Source organism: Micropterus salmoides, unplaced genomic scaffold (genome assembly GCF_014851395.1).
Source record: "Micropterus salmoides isolate LMB-PRFRI ecotype aquatic unplaced genomic scaffold, ASM1485139v1 Ms_hic_scaffold_3, whole genome shotgun sequence".
NCBI lineage: Eukaryota > Metazoa > Chordata > Actinopteri > Centrarchiformes > Centrarchidae > Micropterus > Micropterus salmoides.
Window position 1 is genome coordinate 24,464,521 of NW_024042261.1, and position 27,660 is coordinate 24,492,180.

The 27,660-nt window shown below is 39.7% G+C and overlaps 1 protein-coding gene across 1 annotated transcript; it reads right to left on the reverse strand.

Annotated features, from left to right (window-relative positions):
- Positions 1–742: 742 nt before the first annotated feature.
- On the reverse strand, positions 743–26,693 carry ptgir (prostaglandin I2 receptor). Its single transcript, XM_038693836.1, has 3 exons — positions 26,468–26,693; positions 25,180–26,235; positions 743–2,787 (listed from the first exon to the last, which is right to left on the reverse strand). The coding sequence occupies exons 2-3, from the start codon at positions 26,023–26,025 to the stop codon at positions 2,500–2,502; spliced, it is 1,134 nt and encodes a 377-aa protein (XP_038549764.1). The 5' UTR covers positions 26,026–26,235; positions 26,468–26,693; the 3' UTR covers positions 743–2,499.
- Positions 26,694–27,660: the final 967 nt, after the last annotated feature.

Consider the following 27,660-nt stretch of genomic DNA (forward strand, 5'->3'; position numbering starts at 1 on the left):
TTGCCTCAGATCCTGCATGCGCTCGCAGAGAGCAACAAGGCAGGTGGGTAAAGGACTTCTTTTTGTCAAAGAGCCTGCATACTTTACGTAGACGCAAGACTTTAGGACTGTATTGGGCCTCGGGCTGCTTTTCTCAGACTGCATCATGACTTGTGATTACTAAAGGGCTAATTCATTCATAACATAACACAAAGGTATTTTGCCTACAGAAACAAAATCTTTTAGGCATAGCCCTCGAAAATGTCATGCCAAATTTCCTCCATAATGGTGAACATATGAATAAGAACACAGAGTTTAACAGGGATCGGAAGTTTGCTGTTGTATGTCTAAAAATTCAATCACATTTATGGGGAAAATGTAATTTCCATAGTAACTCACAAACAAACAATTACACACTGTACCATCTGAATTTTACATCAGTCGGAAACTTGATATACTGGAACATAAAAGGATTTCAGATGTCATATCACTTAAAGACATTAAATTTTTTCCCTACCTGTTTTCTTAAAAGTAGCTTTCCACCTTTCCGTATGGCAACTGTTTTAACATAGCACTGAAAGTAAAATAAATGTCACGCTGAAGTCAGGGTTGATGTTACAGTTTAACAAGACAAAAACAAATGATCATGTAAACTTAAACATCTTCTGTTTATCTTGGCACTGCTTCCATTTCATTTACTGTAAACGCACAGCAAATGTGTTCAGGTCTCATGACAGTCAGGAACTACACATGAACTGAGATAGAGAGCAGTATGTTTTTTAATATGTAGGAGTGTTGAACATCACATATAACAGCATAAACAGTGACATAGACATTGTGAGACAGTTTTTCTTTATTAATACTTTATTTCACATGAACAAAATGTGTACTGTATAAAGAATACAATTTTTTTTTTTCTAAAAATGTATTCTTTCATTAATTTTAATGGCTGTACTACTCAAATCCTCATACCCTTAAAGACCAATTGTACAAGTGGTGATGTGTCTGACTTACCTCGGGTCATGCATGATTGAGCATTTAAGGACTATAAAGTGTAAAGTGAATGTGCAATGCAGCCGAAAAACAAACATAAACAAATTCAAATCACTATCTGTGTTATCCATATATCTCATATATGCTGCACTCCACTGTATAAACCAAAGCATTGCAAGGAGATACAGCATTATAGAACAGTGAAAAGGCATAAATGTGCTACATTAAATGCAGTTACATCATTAAAGTCACAACAACAACAAAGGACTAATCCTCCCAGTGCATTTTGCAGCAGCAGAGTTTTTCAAATGTGAGAGACTCTTCACAGATAATCATCATAAGTAGCTTAGAAATCAGTGAAAATGAGAAGGAAGGGTGGAATCAAATGTTCAGGCAATACAGTGACATAATTGTCTGGATAAGAAGTTTTTGACTGACTACAGCAGCCAAACAGATGAGATTCTGATATGGTGCATATTCTTGGTACACATACTGTATATTATTTGTTTCATAGTACTAGTGGTCTGCGCTCCACTGCAGGCGGAACAATGCTGCAATATGAGATTATAAGATGTGTGTTTTAGAAAACAGGTGTCGCTCTAGAGATGGCAGTGTCGGTCTGTCTTTCCACCACTTTGGTCCTGAGTGAAATATCTCAACAACTATTGGATGGATGGCCATAAAGTTCTGTGCAGGCGTTCATGTTCCCGAAAAGATGCCTACTGATCCCCTGACTTTTTGTCGATTGCCACCACGAGGTTCACATTCTTAGTTCTGAGTAAAATGTCTCAACAACTATTGGATGGATTGCCGTATCTTATCTATTGTTTGGTGCCAGAATGGATAAGTTGCGATAACTTTGGTGATCAAATAATTTTTTAATAAACTTCTCCTCAGTTGAATAAAATACATGTCTCTCTCTTGGATCACTCTGACCGGTAACTGATGACTGCTACATCATAATTCTGGTCAGGGGAAATTTATGAACATGTCATCGCCCCCAGTGATGAAAGCGAGGGAAATAAACTATGATTTTCATGTTGAGAGTGACCTGCATCTCATGTCTTAGAAATTGTAGATGAGGACAATCCATTAACCGACGGTTATCTGCTGTGTCTTAAAGAAAAGGCTAAGATAAAAAAGAAGACAGTATACATTCATGCATGTTGATTACCCGAGTGCATATTTCTTATTTTACAGTATATTATTCATAGGCATGATATGGTTTGATGTGTTCCTTAGTGCTAAGTTACAATGCTGTTTGTTTTATGGCACATCTCTCCTTGCAACAGTTTCCATCAGTCAATGATAGTTCAAGACCCAGTGCAATAATTTTTTAGTTAGTTCATAGAGAAAGAAAGAAGATTTCCATTGTGACACATTATTCTTTGCCAAAGTCTGTGTGCCTTATAAGGTAAAGGAGTGGAAGAATCCTTTATGCAAATGTAAAAGTTCATTCCAATTTTTATTAGAGTTGAAAGTTTCCCAGCCTCCAGACACCCTGCACAGCTGAGGGTTTTTGTTAGGTCACGGAGGTAAATTTGGGTACATGTTGGCCTGTGGAACTGTCACATCTGGGGGGTTGCACTGTATGTGATTGTCAAGGGGTAAAGACAGCGCACAGTGTGCTGTTGACTTCATGGCTCCTCTGCTGAAGCGGCAGCTCAGCAGAGAGCAAAGGTGGCGAAACACAGACTTGCGGCAGATGATGAAGACCCAGGGATCCACAATGGGGTTGAGGGCGTAGAAGCGGAAGGCTGTCAGGTTCTCTGTGTCGCCACAAAATGGGTGAATGGCGTTGATAAAGCCTGCAATCTGAAGAAAGAGATGTTCGAGGTTAGACAAAGTTTTACTATTCCTAGGTTACAAATGTAAGGCCTAGAAAATGGTGTGTCCTCAGTTTAGGTGTCAGGATGCAGAGTACTGCTGCTTTTCTGTCTCAGATTTTAACCTTTATTATCCATAGCGGCTTTGGTAACATAAATGACCTGCTTCACACTCACTCCCTGCAAGCTACTCAGCATGTAGTTTTATCTGTAGCCAACTCATCAGCTTGGTCTCAACATCATTGCTCTCTCCTCACTATATTGATAAACAGTCGTAATCAATATTTCCAAAAGGTAGCTTGTTCACTGGACAGAATTTTTGTTAACCTGTCAACCCAAGATTAAACATTTTGTCTGCTGGATGGAGCCAAATCAAACCAGATCAAAGCCTCTGTAACAGTGTTACATGACGGAGGTGTCGGCACTTTGGTGTTAAAAGCAGATGAGAACACATGACCGGGTGTTTAGTATCAGTGTCAGTTAAAACTGTGGTTATGTTAGGCTTTACCAAATGTCAACATCTCACTCTTTATACCAATAAAACACGTGTTAACATGTGGGAGTACACCTTTAATTTTCAGATTAGGTTCCCGAGTACAGATGCAGACAATGCTACATGACAAAACCCCAACTTTTTCCTGCTTTGACCTTTAAGGTATGACAGGCTGCAGACAGGCAGCCCAGACAGCAGCAGCTGGCTGCTTATACACCCTGGGCAGAGAGAGAAGCAGCAGCTGGCCCAGGAAGCTTCTTTGTCACCTCGCTCCTCTTCTCTATCAACAATTCTCCATTTCCTCCATGAAATATCCAACAAACAGTGAACTAATTAATGGCTTGTGCTGATTGAGTGCTTTTGTGCATTGGTGTAAATGTTTCTCTGTTGCTAGGGCCTGGGCTGAAAACTAATAATCTAGAGACATAGTGAGGGAGGCCAGGGGGAGCAACAGAGGTAGGCCAAACCAGAGGTATCAGACACAGGGCAGATTATGTCCCGTACATGCTTATTAAGTGGCTAAACTTACCCGGATGCGGTCCCTTACATATTGATTCTCAGATACACCCACAAAACAGACAAAGAGAGGGAGAGGAAGAGGCTGCCCGTATGCAAAGCCTAAACAACAGCAATTCTCTTGTGATTCTTCTAAGCTCTGAGCTGAGCTCGATGCCATAATAACGTTGAAACTCTGGAACAGCGTCATATTCTTAGATGTGTCAGGAGTGGTCACAGTCCACAGTGGAACAAAACAACGCCCAGATGTTCTGTTGTTTTTTAGGAAGTAATCATGTTATTTGTGGTTGTGTGTAATTTCTTGAATTGCACAATCGATGTTGTCAGAATTGCTGTTGTATTCTTACTCATTTCACTTATTCCATGAAGTATACATGTAGAAAGTAATGCCCACACGGACACATAGACTTGAATTGACATTTACACAGGTTAACACAGTGCGGTGACAGTCACCTTTCAAAGGGCAAAATGTTTCCTTTTTAAAACAGCTGATTGCCACAACGACTGCATGAAACCAAGTAAACATTTCACAACTTCACATGCGATGTCAAACATCTGTAGCAGTGTCCAATAGTCAGCACTGTTAACAGGATGTCACTGTAGCATTACAAGCTATAACATAACTTACATAACATAACATAACCAAAAATTACAGTTGAGCGAGGATAAACAATTTATTAAACTTCTCTACAGAACTGATCCTTTGTAAATGAAGGTATTACTTTGTTCTAAATATATATGCATACATTGAAAAAAAGTTAGTAGTATTGGAGAAAATATATATTATTTTAACTGCAGCTACTAGTTATTAGGTCAAACCTTATTGTCATAACATTTTGACCAGATCTAAATAGTTGTTCTCCAGGATACCAACCCAATACAGGAGGCAGAGGATCAACTATATGTTTCATAAACCGCAAAAAAAATAGTATAATATGTCTTTTTTTACCTTAATTTCTTTTACAACAAGAATCACAACCATTAACTGTCTTGGCTTATAACCAAAAGGCCTTATTCTTGCAACAATTTGTTATTTGAAATAATATTTAACGTAAAAATTAATCTTAGCCCTCCTGGCATAACTAACAAACACAATGACAGATTCAACTTGTGCTCAACACCGAGTTACAGTACACTGTATTCATCATGCAGTGTTGCCAGACAACATTTCAAACAGACGTGCATCTTCAGATGCTCTGCCACCACCCTCGCCCTTGTTGTGTCTCACCACATTACCACCATCACCCCTGCTTCTGCATGCCACCCTGCCTCTTATGGTCCTCTCAGCAGACCTCAAGCCCTGCAGAGAGGGACACTAATCACAAGCTGTCTTCTTCAAGCACTTCTGGCTGTGGGGCCATAACTGATGATATGTCAGGCTCTCCTTAAACAGGAGCATATTAGCACATCAGTCTGTGGATGAAGGGCAGGCCAGGAACAGTGTACAGGAGGCAAGGATCAGGGTCATTATTTAGGAGAACAGAGAATCATACCAATGCAGAAGCACTGAAACAACAAACCGTGAGCATGCTTCAAGACATATAACTCCAGCATGTTCACATTTGTACAGATGTATACACAACATATGCAGAAAGCTACTCATACACTGCATGTTGTACACGTGCAAACACGTATGTATCACCTTCTGCTGCTTTGCAATCTGTAGCTGGACTCATTTAAAACTACTATGTCCGTACTATATCTGTTAAACTGTTTATTTCATTTTTCATCACTTCTACATCTCCGTCAGTCATCCAAAAAGCTTCTTCAGTAATGAGTCATAAAGCATCTTAAAAACAGAAAGATAACAAGATATTCAATTTGCTATCACATAAGAGTATTAACACCTTAACGCCTGAATTGTTTTACAATCAAAAAAATAATAATTTGTGTTTTCATTTGCTTTCAAGCTGATGTTAAATTAAGTGGAGATTGTTAATTTCTCTATAGAACATAGAAAATATATAAATTCAGGTATGTGTAGGTATGATGCAAATTAGTGACAACAGGCATAAACGAGAATCCAGGGCTTGCAAAAGGTTCCTAGGTATGTATTGAATATGCACCAACAGGCATTGGGGGAATTCATGTGCTATCTTGGCTTGCAGTCTGCAAGGAAGAGCTATGATGCGAATTCGCGACAATCGGCGTCAAGGTGTTAAAAGCAGCATATCCACACAACTGAGAAGCTGGAACTATCTATTATCAAAATAGTTGCACTAATTGATTAATCAACTAATTTTTTCAGGTCTAATACTTCTAGATATCCTGATGGCTGAGACTCTTCTGGCACCTGGACCCAGTTGGTGTAAATGGGTACATCCTGACAGAGATACATAAGATGCTATTTGGGGCTGATGACTGCTGTGTCTTTCACAAAACAGACCACGTAATGGATGTCTACACTCTAGGACCCATTATTTTCCATCTTGTTGGTCCTGGAGGACTCTTCCCAAATCTTTCTTCCTGATCCTGTTTCACTGCAAGATCATTACACAGGGATGAGACGAGGCAGAGCGGAGATTACAGGCCTTTCAGAGAGAACTGTTTACAGCAGTGAGCAAACAGGGAGAGAGAGAAATGCTGCAGTGCTGCACAAGTCTTTTAAGGAGTATCACAACATTTTGGAAAATACAGGGAATTGCCTTCTATTAATGTGAGAAGATTTATGTCAATCTCACATGTGTTTGTCAAACCCACTTGGAGGCAGTGGAAAAAAGCTATAAACACAACTGATAGATTATCATCTGTTAATTTAACGTGGGGCAGGTCCCACTCACTTGTCAGAATCATGTTTTTGAATCAGTTTTACAATGCACTCTCAACCGTTAAGCTTTACTTCTTGGTAGAGGTTTGTTGGGGCTGTAAGCCTTAAAGTAAGACCTGCAGACATAAATCGGGGCTGAAAAAAGTCCTGGAGGTCTTCTGCGTTTTGGGGGATAAATACTTTGATGTTTTTATTTACAGATAACTCTTAGGAAAAAAAGCTTGAAATGACAGAGTGCTCTTTGTAGTTAAAGCTTGATTATTGAAGTTAAAATTAGTAGTTTTAATTTTTTGTAAAACAACTTTTACATAACATTTTAACATTCTTTACCACAGTATCAAGTATCAGATCTCTATCAAAAAAAATTCATTAAAGGGCCAATCAGAAGCAGAGAAGGGTGGGTCGTAAGAAACAAGTGTGATCCAAATCACCGTAACCTAGCAGATGGTATAAGTTACTCTCAAGTCCACAACATCATGTTCCACATCTTTCCATCAGGACTAAATGTTGAACTGTTGCCGGTGTTCTGACGATCTATGCTGCCTTGCCGAAAAATGCTACCATAGCGCAAATCGATAGACTCGACTCTACTGCTCCGTTTTCCATTGCAGATAGTATCCACAGATAGTACGTAGCTTGTCGTCATAGCGACGCCACACACAACTGCGACACACACACCAGCGATCCACACAGCTTTCTCTTTTTTAAGTTAAAACGTTTCAACCTTCCAGCTTTGTTTTGCTCTGCCGTTGTTGCTGCAGCGGTCTGTGTGACGGTGGGAGCAGAGAGCTCTGTGAGCGGGCGGCTGGCCGGCCTCACGCGCTCCTCCCGCGGGTTGGCACAGACTTCCCCCGCAGCCACTTGCGGAGCTCCTCAACTCCGAAAATATTCAAGCACATTTTTGTTCCGCCATCACTTCTCATAAAACTGTCAATATTTGAAATCTATACAGCTGATTTCTCAACTCAAAACTTCTCAGAAGTGGATTTAGTGATGAAATTCCATACGAAAACTGTAAAATATAAAACTTTCTGTTGCTGGCCTCTGTCTGGTGCAGCAATGATGATGCAGTAAATAGTGAATATTCTCTCTGACCAATCAGCAGTCTGTCGTGTTTGCACATTACATTTTAGTATCCCTCAGCTTGCTTGGAACCTCGATGGAGGTGAGGTGATACGAACAAAAGTACCTGGAAGCAGGTACAACATTTCTACAATGGAAACCCAAACAAAGGCGAGACGAGCCAAAGGGCCTCCGCTCAGACTAGCTTGGTTTGAGGGTGTGTCTGACCTCTGCTAGCCGCTTGGCAAGCTTTATGACGCGTTTTCATTGTGACGTCACAAGTAGGCTAAAGGAAGTGAAGGGCTGGACTACAAACAAGCTGTTTTCAAGCAGTTCAGAGCAGAGTTTTCTGTGGGAGATGGGAACTCCCTTTGGGCTGGACTTTTTCACTTTGCAAACCTGTTACATGCACAAAAAAGATATATAACTCAATAAAGGAGAAGGAAAAGCCAAAAAGCACAATACCACCTCTTTAATGTACTGATTAAACAAAGAAAAACTTGCTAATAATCTTAAACATAATCTTGCTTAAAGTTTTTATGATTGTGAATCCATGTACATATGATACAACAGCACAGTTTACCAAAATAGAACTAACTAAAGTTTCAGTTTTGGATGAGGTGATCCAGTATATGTACATAGTAACATGTTTACTGATGTTGTGTTTCGTTCATTTCGTCAGAATTCTCACTTCTCATTTATCTTCACACCACGTGCCCTTTTTTAGAATCTAAGTTCCAGCCTTGATTTCTTGTAACTCTGAAGGTACATTTCAGTTCAACACACACTTAATGTTGAGCATTATGTTTTTGCTTGACAAGGAGCTGTCCAATGAAGTGTATTGATCCAGGAGGATTCACAAATCTGATTGGATCTCCATCCACAGCCTTCATCTCTCTCAAACAGCACCCAGAATTAGGTGTTGCTTTTGTTAATGTCAATCCTTTTCTCCCTGAGCTCCTTCTGTGCAGCACGAGGCTCCAATTCAGAGTCAAAGAAACAAATATACATTTCTTTCCTCGGCTGTGTAACCACAGTGACCTCTGTCCTACATTTAGTTCCTGGGCGACCTGATAATATGCTGGTGGTGAGTCATATAGTGCAGATGTTAATGCAAAGGTTAGCAGAATGTTTCTTTGCTCAAGGGGAATTTCACCACTCCACAGTGTGGTGGCTTGTGTCATCAATACAAGAAAAGATACAGAGAGGAAAAATGAGTGGGTGTGCACTGACAAGGGTGTTCAGATGCACATGCGATTTCTTCAACACAGAAAACACATCTATAGCTTCCTGAACATGTTCTGTTTCAGGACCAAGAAAATATCAAATGTTAATATAGGTGGCAGCAACGTGAAGCAGGAAAGTCAGTCTGTGTTTGTCTTAAGACAAGTTTCACCAGGGGAATTACGCAGTCTGAAAGTCCATTAGTGAGCTTCCTCTTTAAGAAATGGCTGAGGCTGTCGGTTACCTGGAACCATTAGACCAAAAATGGAATTCAGTGAAAAAACTATTTCAGAGAAGAGTCCCCCACTCTGACACTCCAGTCTGGGAAGAAAAGTGACCACAGAGCAAGACAACTTATTTTTCACGCACACACAACTGCCTAGTGCTATAAATTATGCATGTTGTTTTATGCAGCATTCTCTTCCTGTCTGTGAAATATAATAACTATAACATACAGCCTTTATGTCTATAGAACCTATAATAATAATCACAATTTCCCCCCCCGTGAGTGATGTAAGAAGAAGAATTTAGGGCAATTAAAATTGTCACTGTGAGCTCTCTGAGATATCTGTGGGACAAGAAGCTATAGGAGTTGCTGTTTGCTGACAAAAAACACACAAGCCACAAAACACCAAAGAAGTGGAAGCAACTGTGGAAAGCCAAAAAAACCCAACATAAACCCAGTTTACAATTTGGTTAAGGTGACATATGCCGTGACTAGGCTGACATTGGCCATGTTGCAAAACCTTGTGTGTGTTGCAACAGAGACTCAACAGGCATTCACTGCAGCTCCTCCTCAACAGAGATAACACTGCAAAGGCCCCACGCCTATACTGTACCTCTTTGTTGATGCTGATGTAAGGTGCTGAATTTTTGATGATGCCATGTACGCTACACACTTTGAGATCAGGGACAGATTATCTTTGAAAGATGTTAGTGCCAAGAGAAGACTCTCATGCTCTTTGTCACGTTCTGAAAAAAAAGAAAAAGCAATGATTTCAAATTGAACGCGATAGCTTGGATTTGTGTGATTATTGTTGACTTAAACTTATGTTTAATATCACTATTGGAGTCAATTCACATCAATTTTCTAAATTTCATGTTAGTTGCGACACACATCCTGTCACAAAGAGCCAGCTGGACGGCAGCCACCACCCACATTTTTCTAATTCAGTCCTTGTGCACACTTCATCATCTCATTTGCTAATAGTCAAGCACATAGGGGCATTATAAATTGTGTCTTTTATTTTCTTTGACAATGCACAGCATCTACTCGAAATCATTTTTCTTGTTTTCAAATCTAGGTCCTATTTTTGTAGGCTTTTCGTTATAGTAACTTCTTTAGTGGGTTCTGGGGCAATGATAACATCTGTGATAACATTATTAGATGGACAAGCAATACAAAGGGTCAGACGACCAGATGGGCTGTAAATAAATTCCTAGTTTAACTATATAATCCTTTCAACCACCTAATTGTCCATGAAAATGTAGGTGAATGTACTCAAAAGGCCCACTACAGTTGCCCACGACATTGAAAAACTGTGTGTAAGTATAGTTGGTCAAACTTGAACCAGCATGTTGTTCTGAAAATCCAGCATTTATGTCAGAACATTTGTTTTCAACTTCAATGGTTTGGATAATGTGGCTGAATAGGGGTTCAACCAGATCAGATAAAAAACGTCTGACTGCTTGTATTGCTTGCCATCCTGAACTCTAGAGACGTGTTGTTACATCATCATAACAAATTGTAATGATGATCTAATGAGCCGAGGTGTTTTTTCCTGTAATTCTTCTTCCAGTGACTTTTCTGGGTATGTTCCTGGTACTTGGATGTTTGTTTTGGGTACTAAAATGTGTAGCTTTTTGGTTTTAAATATGGTGATATATAAGTTGGCTCTACTTGCTTTATATACTGCTACTCAGTGTAACAGTTCTGGCTCCTCCAGGCTGCATGTCAAAGTGTCCTTGGGCAAGACACTGAACACCAAATTGCCCCTGGTGGCTGTTCCACTCTGAGTAATTACTTTTTTTCAAGACTTTATGGGGTCGACTGAGGACATTTTGAATATCTGTTTGTAAGTACTATAATGGATTTTTGTCCGTAAAATCACAATTTAATTTACTTCCCACTTCCATACTGGGCGTCAATGTACAGAAGCTATAGATCTCAGCTTTTATCTGATAGTAATTGCATTAAGTTTCCTGGCAGTGCTCACAGTCTTTCAAATGCTTTCTCTAACCCAGATAATCCAGGTAACTTTCTTTGGCATTTAAACAAAGGTAACTGAATACATACTGTAACAGGACACGCACTGCTGGGCTGCAGTTTTATGACAATAAGCCAAATTAATGTGTCATTTCAAAATGATTTTCTTGTGAGACTTAAAAAACAAACATGTCATGACACACTTCAATTAAAGTGAACTGATATGACCGAACATGGGAAGAGTGCATCCTAAAGCACACTGGCTGATTTCGGTGTGTGCTGCAGTATTGCCAACTTTTTAGAAACACTATTTTAGCACACAAGTAGCTGTGCTTCTTCATCCTGGGAAAGTTGGCTAGGTTTTTTTTCCTAAATAATTTCTCTGTCAGGACAGTTGGTATCCAGCACTTCTCACTGTCAACATTCAACTGGGCTGCTGGGACCATAAATTTGTGTGCTGGGCTGCCTGCTGTGTGGCCATCAGTATTAAAAGGGCATCTAAAGGCAAACTCTCAAACAGCAGGTAATATGAAGGATGGACACTTGGATCACGGGATTCAGCAGTGCGCAGAGGCTTCCTGCACAGAACGGCTGATGCCTAAAAGACTTTAAAGCCATCTAAGACATGTTGATGATTTTGTGAATTGATTTTTACTCAACTCCCTGGCTCTCTCCAAGCAACTGGCAAACGTAAAGGGATTTTTTGACATTTTGGGAAAAATATTAATTGACCTTTTAGGCAAGAGTAAGATAAGACGATCAGTACCACTATGATGTCTGTAAGGCAGCTGGTTGGCTTAGCATGAACACTGGAAAAAGCATAAAACAACTGCCTTTGTCCAAAGGACTATTTATTTGCTCTGTCAAGTTGCCAGGGAGCCGGGGAACACTTTGTTAATGATCCCAGCCAAGAAAAAGTCCTGCCTTGCAGACATGCAAGTTGTATCAATCTTCTAATCCCTAAAATAAGCTAAATGTTGCACTATCTCTTTCAATATTTTGTATGTGAGTAGCCAACTCAGTCTCAGTCAGTTTCCATTTTTATCTTACTAAAGAAAAAGTAGGTCCGAGTTAGGGTGTCCAAAGAAAATATGGTATAGTCTCAAATTATGAGCAATTGTCTCGACTCCTTTGTCCCGACTTAACATGGGTTTTGATTATAGCATAATTAATCATTAAATACTGAACCCAATACTGAACCAACATGCGCTTTACGCAGACAGATGTGACACTGCACTGATGAAATTAATAAAAATAAAAATAAAAATTAGGTAAAAGATCATGATTTACCCACTGTTACATATCCAGAGTTGTTGTGTTACCAAACAAATTAAACTCTTCTTTAATTCATCCACAGACATTCAATCCAGCTTCAACATTGAGTGCTATAAATGATATTAAGTAGGGTCATGGTACTAAAGTATAATCTAGTTTTCTGTTTTAATCCAAAACTATTTCTAATTTTTCTAATGTCCATGAACATTGAAAATCAAGTGGAACAAACTGTAAGTTTTTTTGGTTTCCGTTTTTAATTTTCTCTTGCAAGTGGAAGCCCGCGGGTAACTGAATGGACTTAATCTGAACCAGTTCATTCGAAAAGTGCCTGGTTCTGCTTACAGTAAAGTTCTCACACATTTCACTTTTATTCACAGTTCAATTTATTATACCCTGTGTATAATTTGTTCTTTTCATATTCAATTGGGATTCCACTACAAAATAAATAACAACTTGTTCTTCGTTAACAAATATGACACATTAAATATCAAAATCATATTTGGTTTGTGGCCCATTTTTTCATTTCCTATTTGTGATGTAGAAGTACAAAAAAGAAGCAGTTATTAGTTTTTGTGTGTGTGTGTGTGTGTGAGTGTGTGTGTTTTGGATTCATAAATAAATACCATAACGAATCGTTTGTTCATTTTCCAGTTTTGGATTCCCAATTGGATATGAAAAGAACAAATAATACATAGATTCCCTGACCCTAATGGAGGTATTTTTAGGACAGTGAGGGAGGAAACTTATTCCCATCACATATTTTCAGGTTCTGTGCACTTGTAAACATCAGCTAGGGTTGACTGGGCCCTAAAATCCCAAAACCACAGAATCTGCACTGGCTGCCTGGCTGCAATTATCTTGTTGAATCTGTTGTGTCCCGGTTGTCTGCATACTCTGGCTTTGATGCTCCTTGACGAAAGAATTTGTTTCAAACGTAACAGAAAAACATTTTGGAATGATCACAAGGAAATTTAGACGACGCCTATTCCCAAAATGAGAAAAAAACGTAATTGATAGTACAACTGAGTGTTTTTCTGCTGTTAACATGCAGGAAATAGTGATTCATGCTGTGATGTCACATTAGTCCGATCAGTTTTTACTAGTTGTGATAGAAAAGTGAACACCCAGCCCACAGCATAATAGGACTGGTCATCTAATATGTTTTTTAAGGTTAACGCAAAATCATCTGATGCCAGATGAAGAAAGGTTCATGGAACAGCAAAGGGAATATTTCTCACTAGACTGAAAACCCTGATGACATCCTTTCCCCGACGTTGTCACGCCAAAGATTTAATTTTATGTATGTTACTAATTTTTCTTCTAATGGTGAAAATGATGCGTCCTTCTCATGTCATTTTATTTAAGCTGATTCATTGTTGCAGCAGGTGTTTGGCAATATCAGGCTTTAAGTGAATTTCTCTTTTTACATGTCCCTCAGCACCACAACAGACTATCACCACATTGTGCTTCACTTTGATATTATTTGATGTAAGGGTGTTGTATTTCACTGCTTCATCTCTGCCAAGTTTTATTAGGCCACATATCTCCTGAGACTGTTGGCAAGGTGGAGTATGAAACAAGAATCCTATTGTTCTCCCTGTAACTACATTTCCCAGAAGATTAACTTATTATGTTGCCACCAGGGATGGGTTATTTTTCATCCAGTTGACAAAATACCCTGATTCATTATGCTAAGATAATAACTCAATTCTTATCAGACGTTTAATCTCTCTTCACTGGACAGACTAGATCAGCTGTACGTAAGTAACAGTGTTTCCTCTATATGCATTCAGCAGCGGCGGAATCACGACCGCCACTACTAAAATTTCCCGATCATTAAACTATGCGCTACAAATGTTTTCACTCAAGAAAGCTTCTGCAGCAGCTACATAGCTGCTATGCAACTTAACATTAGCTCAATTTATTGAAAGTAACTGGAAGCTGTATTTTATTGCTGCCTACTTGTCCAATGTTGAGAACATCAGGTACAAACTTAGACTAAACTGACGTGGCCTGCAGCTCTGTCCTGTACAGACTGATTAAATTATTTTTCAGTTTTGAAAAAGTCTGAAAAAGTGGTTTTGGAAAAGAAAGGACTGTGGTGACTGGAGGAGCTGAGGTTAGTAAAGCTAATTAATGATGCAAACTAGTCCTTTTAAGCTAATGAGGAGACGTTTCTTTTTGGATTTTAATGTGCAAATAAAAAGCACCTCAGAAGGGAAGAGGTTTCTCATTTTGCCTATTTTTATATTAATGTCTACAGATAAATATCAGAAGTTGAAGACACAAAAGGCAAACATGAACAGTCTATATCTATATCTATCTATAATGATTCTGAGGTCATATTACCCACTGTTCCATCACTGTAAAATCACTGTGGAGCAACAGAACCAACCAGATTACTTTATCCAGATCTAAAGGTTGTAGTTCCTCCAGTAGGCTGATCTTTGGGTGTTGTTTATTTATTATCTGCTCTAGCTTTTCCAACTATTTGTTCAGAGATACGGTGAAAATAATGGCCCAATATGATGTTTACATATTGATTACATATTTTTCATTGGAAAACATAAAATTTTCTTGGGGGAGGACACCCAAACCCCCCAACCAACACCAAAACATTCATCTGAAGCTCACATTAAACTGGGAAAACACTACAGTTTTAAGCTTTTCGAAGGTGCATTGCATGCTCATGGACACAAGAGCAACGTTGCTGAGACATGTTGTGTTGGGATTTTATATTCAGACAAATAACTAAATTGACTAAATTATTTGTTTGGCTGATCTCTGGTTGGTGTGCTCTCTGCAGCTAGTGGTATTCAGCCAAAGATTGTTTGTGAGTGAAAATACACATTTACAAAACAGGACTGAGTTTTTGTAGTTCAGTGTTGAGTTTTCTCTAAAGTAACTTCAATTTAAAGCAGCTATAATCAATTTTTACATAATAACAATGGATCAAAGATGAGTTCACTACTTTTTTTCCGCTGACCTGGCCAAAACAATCTCCCAGTTGAACTGATTAATATCATGTCGAGATTTTAATCCGATCAACTTCATAGTTAAGCTGCCACTAAAAACTGTGTTTCTGATTTCTCAGCCAACAAAAGATGTTGAGTTGTAGTTATTTTGGTTATAAGTGACTTGCAAATGTTTAAAGGTAAACATAATGAGATTTAATTGGTTAAGAAAGGTGGATTTGGTACTGAATTGTACTGAATTTGAATTTGAATGCAAGAAAAACTCCTTCCTTTGTTAACACCAATTTATAAATCATATATAATTCTTCAAATTAAAGTTATCAAGCCATATATCTGTTTAAGCAAAACTCCAGATGTCAGTCCCTTCATATGAATTGATCCCACGACGTTGAGGAACTCTAGACTTGGGTGTGGAGCACGTTTCCCGCAATGCTGTGAGAACAACGAATGTGCTGATGAATAGACAAATAACAAACATGGCAAGAAACCAAAAGAGCAAACATGGAGAGCACGGTAAACGGCTGCGTGAGAAAGATTTGCTGATATTTTCTGTATGTCTTGGCAACAACTGTGAGTACTTTCAACCAAGCTTTTTTGATAAACCCTATTTAGACAACCTGACATTTAGACGTGTGACGTTGCACACCAATCCATCGTTATTGCTGTCTCTCTCAAAGACAACCAGGAATTGGTAAAATGCTTAGCAGTGCCTTGCTTACACAGAGTGAAATATGAATTGACCTTTCAATTGAACACAAATCGGTAGAACATCGAAAAAACATTTCTAGCTCAGTGATCTTCCTCAACCTGTGCTAGTGGGGGAAGGAGGAAGATCCAAATTTCAAGATAATACAAGGTACAAAAAAAGAAGAGGAGCTCATCTGGGATGCAACAAATTATGTGAATGAAATCCAAAAGCCACTTGTTTTAATTTTATATACATAAATACATAAATATTTATAGACCATAGAATAGCAGTTGAATTTGCTGTTGAGTTTCTGTCAGTCAAATAATGGATTGACTGACTAATTGGACCATGTTCTAGAAAGTGTTTTGCAAGAGAACAACCTCTCCTGTTCATGCTGGTCTTGTTTTCACACAAGCAATGAGAGATCCTCAGCGCTTGGTACATATATGTTGCAGGACCCACTCGAAAATAAGATGATACATCTCAAGGGTTTATCCTGAAATAAATTCAAATTCAACTTTTGTTACTTTGTGCACAGAAATAACACTTTCACTGTCTGCTAGCAAGGTGTCATCATTCAGCTTTATGTTGTTTGTCTCACATTTAGCTCACCTTTTTTTGTTGTCTGTCATATTGACAACCACACAGCCCTCCTGTAATACTTCACTAAGTCAGGTGATCTTGCTATGATGCGGCAAGACAAGATACTCAAGAGTGACAGCATGTGTCAGATCAGAGGGGAAACGGCCTTAACTTTACACACAGGCACTGTATTGTATATCAGCTCAGGCAGTTTGTTCCTTAGCATGCTTGCAAAGTGACAAAAATAAAAATATAGCGTGGTGTGCTGAGAAATTATATAAAATTTGGCTCGAATGTGGAACAAAATAATCTTAAGTCATGTAAATAAGAGAAGCCTGAATCAAGCAAACCATTAAACAAATCAGTATCTGTACGTAGAACATGAGTAATTTAACAAATCAGTCTGGAGGCAGCTTTTGATGAACATGGCTATTATTATGGGCTGATGACTCTTGACTCCCACAACTAATTCCATTTGCCAAGATCAATAAGATTTTATCAGTTGCTCAATGTAAATGTTAAATGTAAGCCTTGAAACTATCGCAGCAGATTCTACAGGGAATAGTAGAATGCGCGCACATGTTTCATAGGAACTATAATTATCTGTTACAAATACCTCAAAAATTAGTTGACAAACAAGGGTAGTAAATGAGAGATGTCTAAAGCCTTTAGCTAAACCTAAAGGTAATAATGAAGCTTTCTTCTTCAACAACATAAAACTAGCTTGCACAGATGCACACCTCTTATTGGCCCTGAGCCCCATACCCCTCCTGTTTTTTTAGGCAAGACCTTTTAGTGTTAATTAACTGTAACTCTGTCCCAATTGACACTATAACAGCATGCAGAATTTAAATTGCAAGCCAAATTGTGCTTCACCTCGACATGTTGTTACAATCTTCACTGACCCCCATGGAATGCAGACATAATTTAAGTGGCAGCCCACGGGTAAGAAGTCCATCTATGATGCAGTCACGACTGGTGATATAAAAAAATATTTTCTGTCAGTGCAAAAGTTACAGTAATATAAGCTGAACTCCTGTACATGTCTGTAACCTCACAAATTAAAATAAGCACAAATGAAAGAATGTTTCCACACAAACTCACATATTTTTCCAACACTGCTGGGCTTTTGATCAAACATGTTTGTCAAAGGGTTACTGCAGGTCAACAAATATGTGGTTTTCATTTGTTTAAAACATATTTGTCAGTTGAATCAAACTACATGTCATACTTCCAATACTTACCTACTTAAATTATTCATAAACACACAATGGATCTCTCTCACTCTCGAGAATGCTAGACTGCAACCAACACAAGCATTAGGATAACAATAAAGGGCCTATAATTAAAGGGTTATTGAGAGTTTACCAGTACAGGGAAATGATTGAATTTGATGGTATTTTCTCTGTCTATATCCCCCAGTTCTACCACTAAAGTAATGTTTTCAATATGTAGCTGCAGAGAAAATATGTGGTAAGCAGTCTGACTGGAAGTAGACAGAGATCACTCAAGGGACAGAGAATAACATTGCATAATACATCCATCCATCCATCGTCAACCGCTTATCCTATGTACAGGGTCGCGGGGTGCATAATACATGACCATCCAAAATGGATACTGTTAATTGTTGCAGTCCGTGTTCAATTTAAAATTGTATTGATTAGAAATCTGCACATAGTTAACACTAAGCTGTGACGCATCATGACTTGTCCAAAAAAACAGCCGCGTTGACTGTTTCCACTTCTAGAAAAACTTCTAGAAAAATAAAGCAACTCAAGCATTAACAAAATGTACGACAATGTGACGATGATGGGGACAATGGAAGGCTTTTCAAACATGTGAGAGATTTCATGCTTATAATCAATAACTTTTTATTAGCCATAAATCACATGGCCACTTGTGTGTGAAAGGGGTCACTCATAATGAGGATTATCACCTATATCTGCAGTTACCCCAAGCTCTACAAAGCATTTTAATGTCTTTTAGCATAGTTTTGATTTTCCAGTGGCAACTTTACTGTTTTTAATTCACTCCACTGCTCTCATCAGAGTTCTTTCTAGCAGTGGCAGGCTCTAAAAAGCCTCTGTACGCTGCCTGCACAGCACAAAACTAAAGATAAAGATAGACAGATATTTACTCTAGGAGTTGGTAGAGACCAACAGACCTGAAAGAGACTGAACTAAAAAAGAGAATGCAGTCACATTCATCAGGTGGCCAGAAACACGACTTAAAATGAATGCTGCTCCATATCTGCTAGATGTGTAAATAAATGTTTGCAAACAAGGTGAGTTACATACACTTACAAGGTGATGATATGTCAATGTTTACAGCTGTTTTTTCCTGCCCCCGAGAGGCCAAATAAATAGGTTATAAGTTAATACAGGTTTAAGTCAAAATCTCCACAAAAGGCAATAAAGTTAATTTGCCATAAAACAGCACAGGATCTATTTGAGTTTAGATTAAGTACATAAGTAGGTCATTGACTCACATTTTTTTCATTCAGATTACTAAAAACACATCATGGAACAATAAACTCTACTGTCCATGTCTGTTTTTGCCATCTTGTTGTGCCTTAGCCAATAGAATTCTCTTCAGCACATGCTCCCCTCTTATTGTCCTCTGACTGAAGCCTAAGGCCATGTTTCTAGTACCAAAATACTTCAATGACACATAAAATATGGGTTCAATATCTACACTTCATTACCTTGAGGATCTTTGATGCTATCGTTGGCTGTCCACTTTCTCCTGTGTGTCTCAAACTGAGTTAAATGTGACGAAAAACAGGATAAGTCTAGTAATGAAGGGAAGGATTAGCAAGCCTGCCTGCTTGCATGAATATGAACATCTAAGTGTGCGTGTGTGTGTGAGGCAATCCTCATTGTTCAGTCCACAAAGCCAGCTGCTGATTGCAGAGCGTCATCTTTCCATATAGAAACCTGGACCAAGCTCACTATATAACATTTATATCCTGGCAGCACCTGCAGCACAATAACAGGCTCTTATCTTATTTGGGCGGCTGTGGCTCAGGAGGTAGAGCGGGTTAGCCGTTAATCGGAAGGTCGGCGGTTCAATCCTGGCTCCCCCTGGTTGCAAGTCGAAGTGTCCTTGGGCAAGATACTGAACCCCGAATTGCCCCTGGCGGCTATTCCGCCAGTGTATGAGTGAGTGTGAATGTTAGTTTCCGTTTGAGCACTTAGGCTCAGTGTATGAATGTGTGTGACTGGTGAATGCAGATGTAGTGTAAAAGCGCTTTGAGTGGTCGAAAAGACTAGAAAGGCGCTATACAAGTACGGAGCATTTACATTTACATTTATCTTCAGTCTGTCGCAGCCTGTATGTCTTTACATGTCTAACTGTACCACTCCCATGCTGTGTGGAATTATCTGACACCTGAAACTCATGCAAAGGTCAAGATGCATTACAGTGCTGTGACCAACTGTTCAACTGCCACATTTTGTGTGGTTGCAAAAGTGAGCTCATCTCATTACAACTCTGGAAGGCATTACAGGGATTTCAGCTTTGAGTCTTCTTGGATACGTTTGGATTTAGGGTCTTCCCCTGTTCATTGGTTCTTCCACACCGATTTACTGAATCTGTCTCCAGTTGGATGTGGGGAGTGTCCATTTGTAGCTATCATCCTGTAATTCTGCATATTTTCAAAGGCATTCTAAGTGCGGGCCTTGACTGGGCCTGTCAAGGGACTTCACAGTTCCTGGCTGTTTTGTAACTATTCTAATGTTGAGTTAGTTATGCATGCTTATGGTTAAAGTGGTTAAAGAAAGAAACTGTCACATTTGTCTTGTTTTAATCGTTTTAAAGCAGGATCTCATCTAGAATTAGTGGCCCCTTAAGTCTAAGAGTTCTTGAACAGATAAACAATTAAGTTTTTGCATCTTGAAAATCTTTTGCTTCGTACAGGTTCACATTGCTTTTTTAAAAACTTAACTCCACGGTTTCCTTCTGTTTAGTCTTTCAGACAGCCCAGATTTATGAGGTGCTGCACTGACTCCTGGAGGCATGATTCCCTGTGACTGTAAATGTGTCAGAGTTGCTTGCTTTTATTTATCTTCTTCCTGACAATCATCACATTTGCCCAGTTTGCTCAGAGCTATTGGAAGGGGTTTGACCTTTCCATTTGTCTTTTTCCATTTGACAGAAAGTGCTGTGCTCCTGTGAACCTCTGAGGGTTTTTTGCTCATTTGCATTTTCTAGCTTTATTTAGTAGCCCTTGTGGAGAGACAGTGATCGAGAGCAGAGGGGAGAGAGGGTTCACATGCAACAAACGTACCAGCCATAACCCAGAGACAACCACAATCCTCCTGGAGTCTACAAGTTATTAAATCAGAAACATTACATTATATTTTGAATTGAAATGTAAAATGTAAATGTCAAACAATGTTAAATCTTCTGATGGTGTTAACATGCCAAGAAATGTATAAGTGTGCCAAAAGACAAGGGAGAAGAAAACTGCTGGCAAGCAAGCATGGATGTAAACAATGTAGGTTTCAAATTAATTATTAAAATAATTAAAAAACTGGCAACTTAAATGTTTTGTGAGAAAGGAAATGCATTTAGCATGTTTGTTACACCTGAAGGATACATACAGTGTGTTTTGGTGAGAAACCATGAATGTAAATGTTTACAAAAAACTCCACAGGGTACAACTTCTCAAACTAGCATTTTCTTAACACTTAATCATCTCATTACAGCTGCTGCTTTGGCACTTATAATACCATAAAGGAATAATCTAGTGTATTGATCTTTGTTGCACTCTCTGTCATCTAAACAAGTCAATATTAGTCTGCTGACTAAGACTCGGACACGGTAACTACACTAATGGAAAACTTTTATCATTAAGCCAAAGCAACAGTGATTCAAATCTGTCCCACAGTGCTGCTCCGCATTAAAGTTGCTACAGTCCCTTAAAAACAAACCTAGCATTGGGTTTACTGAGCGCTTCCCATAACACTCTTTCACTTTTTCAAACTATTGATTAATATGGTTATGGCTGACATTTAGAGCTTAAACCACTTTCAATCTTGCGAAAAGCTTGTAATATGAACACAGCACTTTATTGATCCAGGCATTGACTAGCAACATATGGGCCCCAGGCAACGTCTTTGGTTCCCATGGGAACAGGAGGGAGGGGGAATAGTGATCAGTCTATATCTGTTGCCCTGCAAGAGACAGATTTGATCATTTATAAACTGAAGATGGCAGGACAAAGAGGAGTGAAGAAAGGCCAAATGGTGTAATGTTGATTTCCCTTTGAGAGGGAAAAACCCAAAGAATTTTGTTTACAATCAGAAAACCCAAAGACATTTTGTTTACAATCAGAAATAAGCAAATTTGAGAAGCCACCACGTTTGGCATTTGTGCTTTAAATGATAAGCTAAGGTGATGTTCGTCCATCCATCCATTGTCAACCACTTATCCTGCATACAGGGTCGCCGGGGGCTGGAGACAATCCCAGCTGACATCGGGCGAAAGGCGGGGTACACCCTGGACAGGTCGCCAGTCCATATATAGACAAACAACCACTCACTCACACCTAAGGACAATTTAGGGTCACCAATTAACCTAGTCCACATGTCTTTGGATGGTACGAGAAAGCCAGAGCACCCGGAGAGAATCCACGCAGGCACGGGGAGAACATGCAAACTCCACACAGAAAGGCAACCGGGGTTTGAACCTGTGACCTTCTTGCTGTGAGGCGACAGGTGATGTCGATTCACTTTTTTGATCAACTTACTGTTTCAACCCAAACTGTCTTTGTGTAATGTATTTTAACTGTATTGCAAATTTGGTGGATAGATAATGTAGCTCTAAGTGTGTTTGATCAGAAGACAGGAGGCTTTGGATCTCGTCCTACAGCTGGAGATGGATTTTTCTTGCTGTATTTGATTTGTTTAACCAGCTGTAACCATGTATTCCACCTGGCACTAACTTTCTAACAATGTGTCAATAGTCCTACCTAGAACAAACCAAGAAGGACCTCCTGTTTTAAGCTACATCAAACAAATCAAACATTTTTTCACAGAACAGCTACAGTGATAACATTTACTCACATCAAGTTCAAACCTTTTCTTTTAGCTGTCTACTGTAATTGCACAGTATGTACTGTAGGTTTAAATCAGTTGGAGGTGATAAATAATATCCAAGGCCCTGGCCTTGTCACTGTAGAGTGAAAAGCCTGGGAAGCTGGTAACACTGAACAGGACAAACATTCAAAAGTTACATCAGCTGACCACACACAAGTTGATCACCTCCAAAAAAAATAATCTTTTTTTGTGGGACTGTCTGAGAATCTTTTCTCAGTCTGTCTGAGAATCTTTTCTCAGACAGTCCAACCCATCTGATTGTCTTTTACCACTTTGATCGTACCACCACCGGTGAACTTTAGACTCCTGAAAAATGTCCACTCTTGCTGAAGAAACAGTCACATCTCAGAAATGTCAAGAGCAAATGCTGCCATGTCTGTTTTTGGCCAAAAGCCACTTACATACATGATCTTGCAACTTTATCTTCAAACACAAAGTGAAATAAAATAAATACATTATTCAAACAAAAACCTCTGCCAAATTTACATTAAAAAAGGCATTCATTTTCATTCACCCACATCTACCAGCATGAAGTTCCTGCTGATGTGGCAAACTGCAGACAGAGCCCGTTCTTCAGAGCTTAAAAGCCTCGTTCTCCAAGGTATATTCAGTTACATCAGTGTGCTTTCAGTAAATTAAGACTAACCGGAAACACATGCTGGAGGCTTTGTGTTGGCACATCGTTGTGTACAAGAATAATGACTGAATGCGGCTTGTGTCACTGCAATGAACATAATCAGACTTCCTTGCCAACATCTGTCATGCTTCGGGCCAACTAACTGGTGTTAATCATAAAGCCACATCTGTCTGGAAATTGCTGATATGCACTCGCATACTTCATCACCGCTGTCTCCGTTCTTTTGGTTATAACCACAAGGGTGTACATTCACATGAGCAAACAAGTAAACACATGTACACACACACACACACACACACATACACACAGCTGCTGAGATGACACATGAATCATGAATTACTTAATAACAGGGTCTTGAATTATTCAGCTTGCTATTATACTAATCAGGCATGTGACTCTAGATTGTTTACCAGAGATGATTCTATTATGAATTTTAATGAGTACAATCAGGGTTGTAAAATTATCAAATTAATTTAGAGATTTATTTTAGAAGAGCAAAGTGGAAGTTAGAAAAAAGAAAATGACCATTTGCTGGGCATTTCCTTTTAGCAACATGGGTCTTGGTGAAACTGCACATTTTCCAATTTTATTTGGAAACCGAAAGATAAACAACCTACAGTACTATACAGCTAGAACACATACACACTGTGCAGGTGGTGAAGTTTGGTGCTTTCAATTTCCTGAAAGCTTACTCACACAGTGCTGACAAGTATTCATCGTCATTTCTGTTCATTCCCTCTCAACCACAACTCTGGGCAAATACCGCTACATGCACCGTAGGTTAGTCAAACCTTCAGACCAAGTGTTACCGCAAACAGTCCCGTGCAGACAATGAGTAGTTGGTGAAGCGAGAGGACATTTTTTACTGCTTCCTGTAAACTACTTGATCATCAGACCACCGCTGTTTAAAAGGCTAGCATAAATATATGAACGCATGGATACCTTTATAATATAACTCACATTAATCACATCCTCCAGCTGTTTTTTATTGCCCAAACTTGACTCTCCTCAGGACCTCTGGCTAATGTTTAGGGAACACACAGACAGGGAGGCTGGTTAACCTTGGAACTCCTGCCACAGGAGCTTGATCATACGGGAAGGGCTGGGCAGGACCAGTCCTCCAGGGTTGTCAGGTTTGGCACACTCCTCTCAAATAGGGACAGATATGCAGCTAAGTAAACAAATGCACAGCGCAAACACACATACACAGTGACAGCATGCCTTGTGTGGCAAAAGCTGCACTGTCAGGCACACCTTTTATTGGAGCCAGCAGAGAAAAGCACACGCCAACAGGGCACACAAACACATACCACAGCAAAGAAAACAACAACACATCAACGGTAACCATGTCAGCTGAGTTAACTATGTACATTATGATTACAGTCTGAGTGAAAGGAATTAATTTCATTATTGCAGACACATAATCTAATGCTAAAATGAACCTAATCCATGCTGGAAACTCTACAGACAGTGTGTTGACATCCAGTCAGGGACCCATATTGATGATAACAAAAGATAACAAAACCCCTTTCAGAAATAATTTTTTTCTGTTCCGCTTTCAAACTTTCTCTTCTTTTGCTGAGGAGGTTTTTAGTTCATGTTTCAGCAACTGAATAAATGACACATCAGGGTGTCAGCTCTTCCCTCCATTTCCAGTGTGAAATGTAATACATTCTTAAGATGGCGACATATCATGATTCAGAGGTCAAATCTAACACAGAAACGCTGAGGATAGACCACAAAATGTGTTGTAAAAGTCACACAGAGGGCCTGCAACATTTAAAAAAAAAAGGGACATGTGACAGACAAACACACACACACACACACACTGAGGGAAGATGAAATGTGAACTTACAGTGAGAGGCAGGGAACAGACCACAAAGATGACAGTGATGAGCGCTAGCAGAACAAGGTGGTCCATTTCCTCTTCCCCCTGTCCGAACCAGGCCAGGCTCAGCCTCTTCCTTCTCCCTGTCGAGCCGACAGAGCCGCGCCGCATCATCTGGCTCCGGTGCATCTGGCACAGGCTGACAATCACTGAACCGTTGCACACAAACACTGCCAAGATCAGCAGTGCCATGAGGGACGAGTAGGACAGAGAGAAGGCCAGCACCAAGTTGGCCTTCTCATCCCCTGTCGCATCCATGTCGATGAAGCACCACGTCCCAGGACAGTACTGTCTGAATCTGCCGTAACCGGCTAATGGCAGGAGGCAGAAGGCCAAAGAAAATAGGTAAATAAAGAAAAGAGTGAATTTGGCAAAGCTGCGCCGTATGTGTACAGAGTAAAAGTAAGGGTGGCTGATGGCCAGGCAGCGCTCAACGGCCATGGCGCACAAGATGAGCGTGGGCGCCAGGCCGAAGAAACTCATGGCAAAGCCAAAGAGGCTGCACAGGCCTTCACCGCCCAGACTTATCAGGGACATGTTGCGGGCGTAGGAGATGAACACAGAAGGGCTGAGGAGGCAGGTTCCCAGCAGGTCGGTCAGGGCCAGGCCGGTCACCAGGATGCAAAAGACAGAGGACCTAGAGCGATGCTCCTTCTGGTGCACTCCGAGGATGAAGAGAGCCAGGAGGTTTCCCCCCACACCTGCCAAAAACATGATGATGCTCGTTGCCGGCTTGCCATCCCCATTCACGGTGAGAGTCCCACTGCAGGTGGCATTGTGACATGATTCGTTTGAAGGCATGTTGTTGTTCATGTTGCACTGAAAATAAATATGCCCACTCAGTGCGGAATCAATAAGTAATTCCCAGACAACAAAAGGAAATCCTGGCCTCTTGATACCATCGTTTGGCAACAGAGAAGGCAGTGATATATGGTGAGACCCATTATGCTGCGCTGACTTAAGACTTGAGTCGTTCCCTTCTCTGTTTGGCTCTCTGTTTTGCAGACAGTTGTGCAATTTTTGCTGAGGAAGATATAACAGAAGGAGAAAAAAAAGCTTTTTAATACTGAGACAAGTAACTTCTCCAAAACTCAGAAACATCAAACTCTCCAGACTGGCATCATGTTAAGGTTTTTCTTCTCAGTGCAGTAGGCTATCAGAATGACTTTATGCTACTCCTCAATAACTGAATTATAACATTGCGAAACTCTTAACACTGCTCTTATTATAGTTTTAGTGACTAATAATCACTCACCTTTCACTGGCTCTGCCGTAAAGCAGTAATACTTGAGCGCCCGTTTAAAATTCCCTACTCCACCTTCTTCTGCTTGTTCTTTCTTCCCCACAGCTTCAGAGTCCTGGTTCGTAAACTATTCGGATATGGAGTTCAAAACTGCCGCTGCCTGTAACGTGTCGGCATATACACACACTGACTTCACAGACAGAGAGACAGACTGCACGAGCGCCGCGTCTCCTCCTTTCTGTACTTTCTCTCTGTCTCTCTCTTTCTGCACTTCCCAGTCTCTTTCGGAACTATAGTCCCACCCACTATACTGGTGCACCGAGAGAGGCTGACAGATATTCAATTAGGGGCATATAAATTTAAAAGCTAGATAAAGGGTATAAATGTAGAAGAACTTCACATGTTTCTACAAAATTGATTATGTGGATTAATATGACCTTTTATCTAATGTAAGGAGGTTTGTGTCTAGACATAGAAGCAAATGGAGCTGCATTATGAGCACACTGGCTATAATCCAACATCTCATGTGTAGACAAAACCTCAAAAATATATTACTTTCACTAATGACCTTTTATTGCGGTACAGACTGAAATACATAACAAAACACAATCAATACATGCCTTTCAGGGGCTCAGCTGTACTGACAGAGCCCTTGGTCAGTATTGGCTTGTTCCCCATGAGAGCTCAGAAAAAAATGTAATTCAATTAGTCTTTTGTGTAAGTATTTGGTTTGGCAATGTCTCTTCTTGGTTTCTAAAAAGGTGTTTTGAATAGCCTTAATCTCGGCTAGTTTACATTATATGCAGCCTTTGGTACAACTCAACTCAGAAAGGGTGAACCAGTGCTTTGGCTGAACATAAATGCCATGAGACCAAGTTTCCCCTGCCTGTTTTTGCCTCTATTGTCATGCTGGTTCATTCTTCACTTGTGGAACATTTATTTTCTGTTGCATTTGTGCAGCCTCTGGTGAAATACCCATATGGAGAGTGCGGTAATGTGTGTGCTCTGGAAGAAGTGACATGTTTTGATTTAGCCCTCAGGGTTAAGAATAATATGCTGTCAATGATTTGAACAACCTAAAGACTGTCAGACAAAAGTGCAACCAAAGAAAAGCTAGTGAGAAAACACAGTTTGTGCTCGATCAACAAGGACACCTTGGGGAATAATGTATTGGTAAATTATCAGTACTGATACAAGTCAATTCA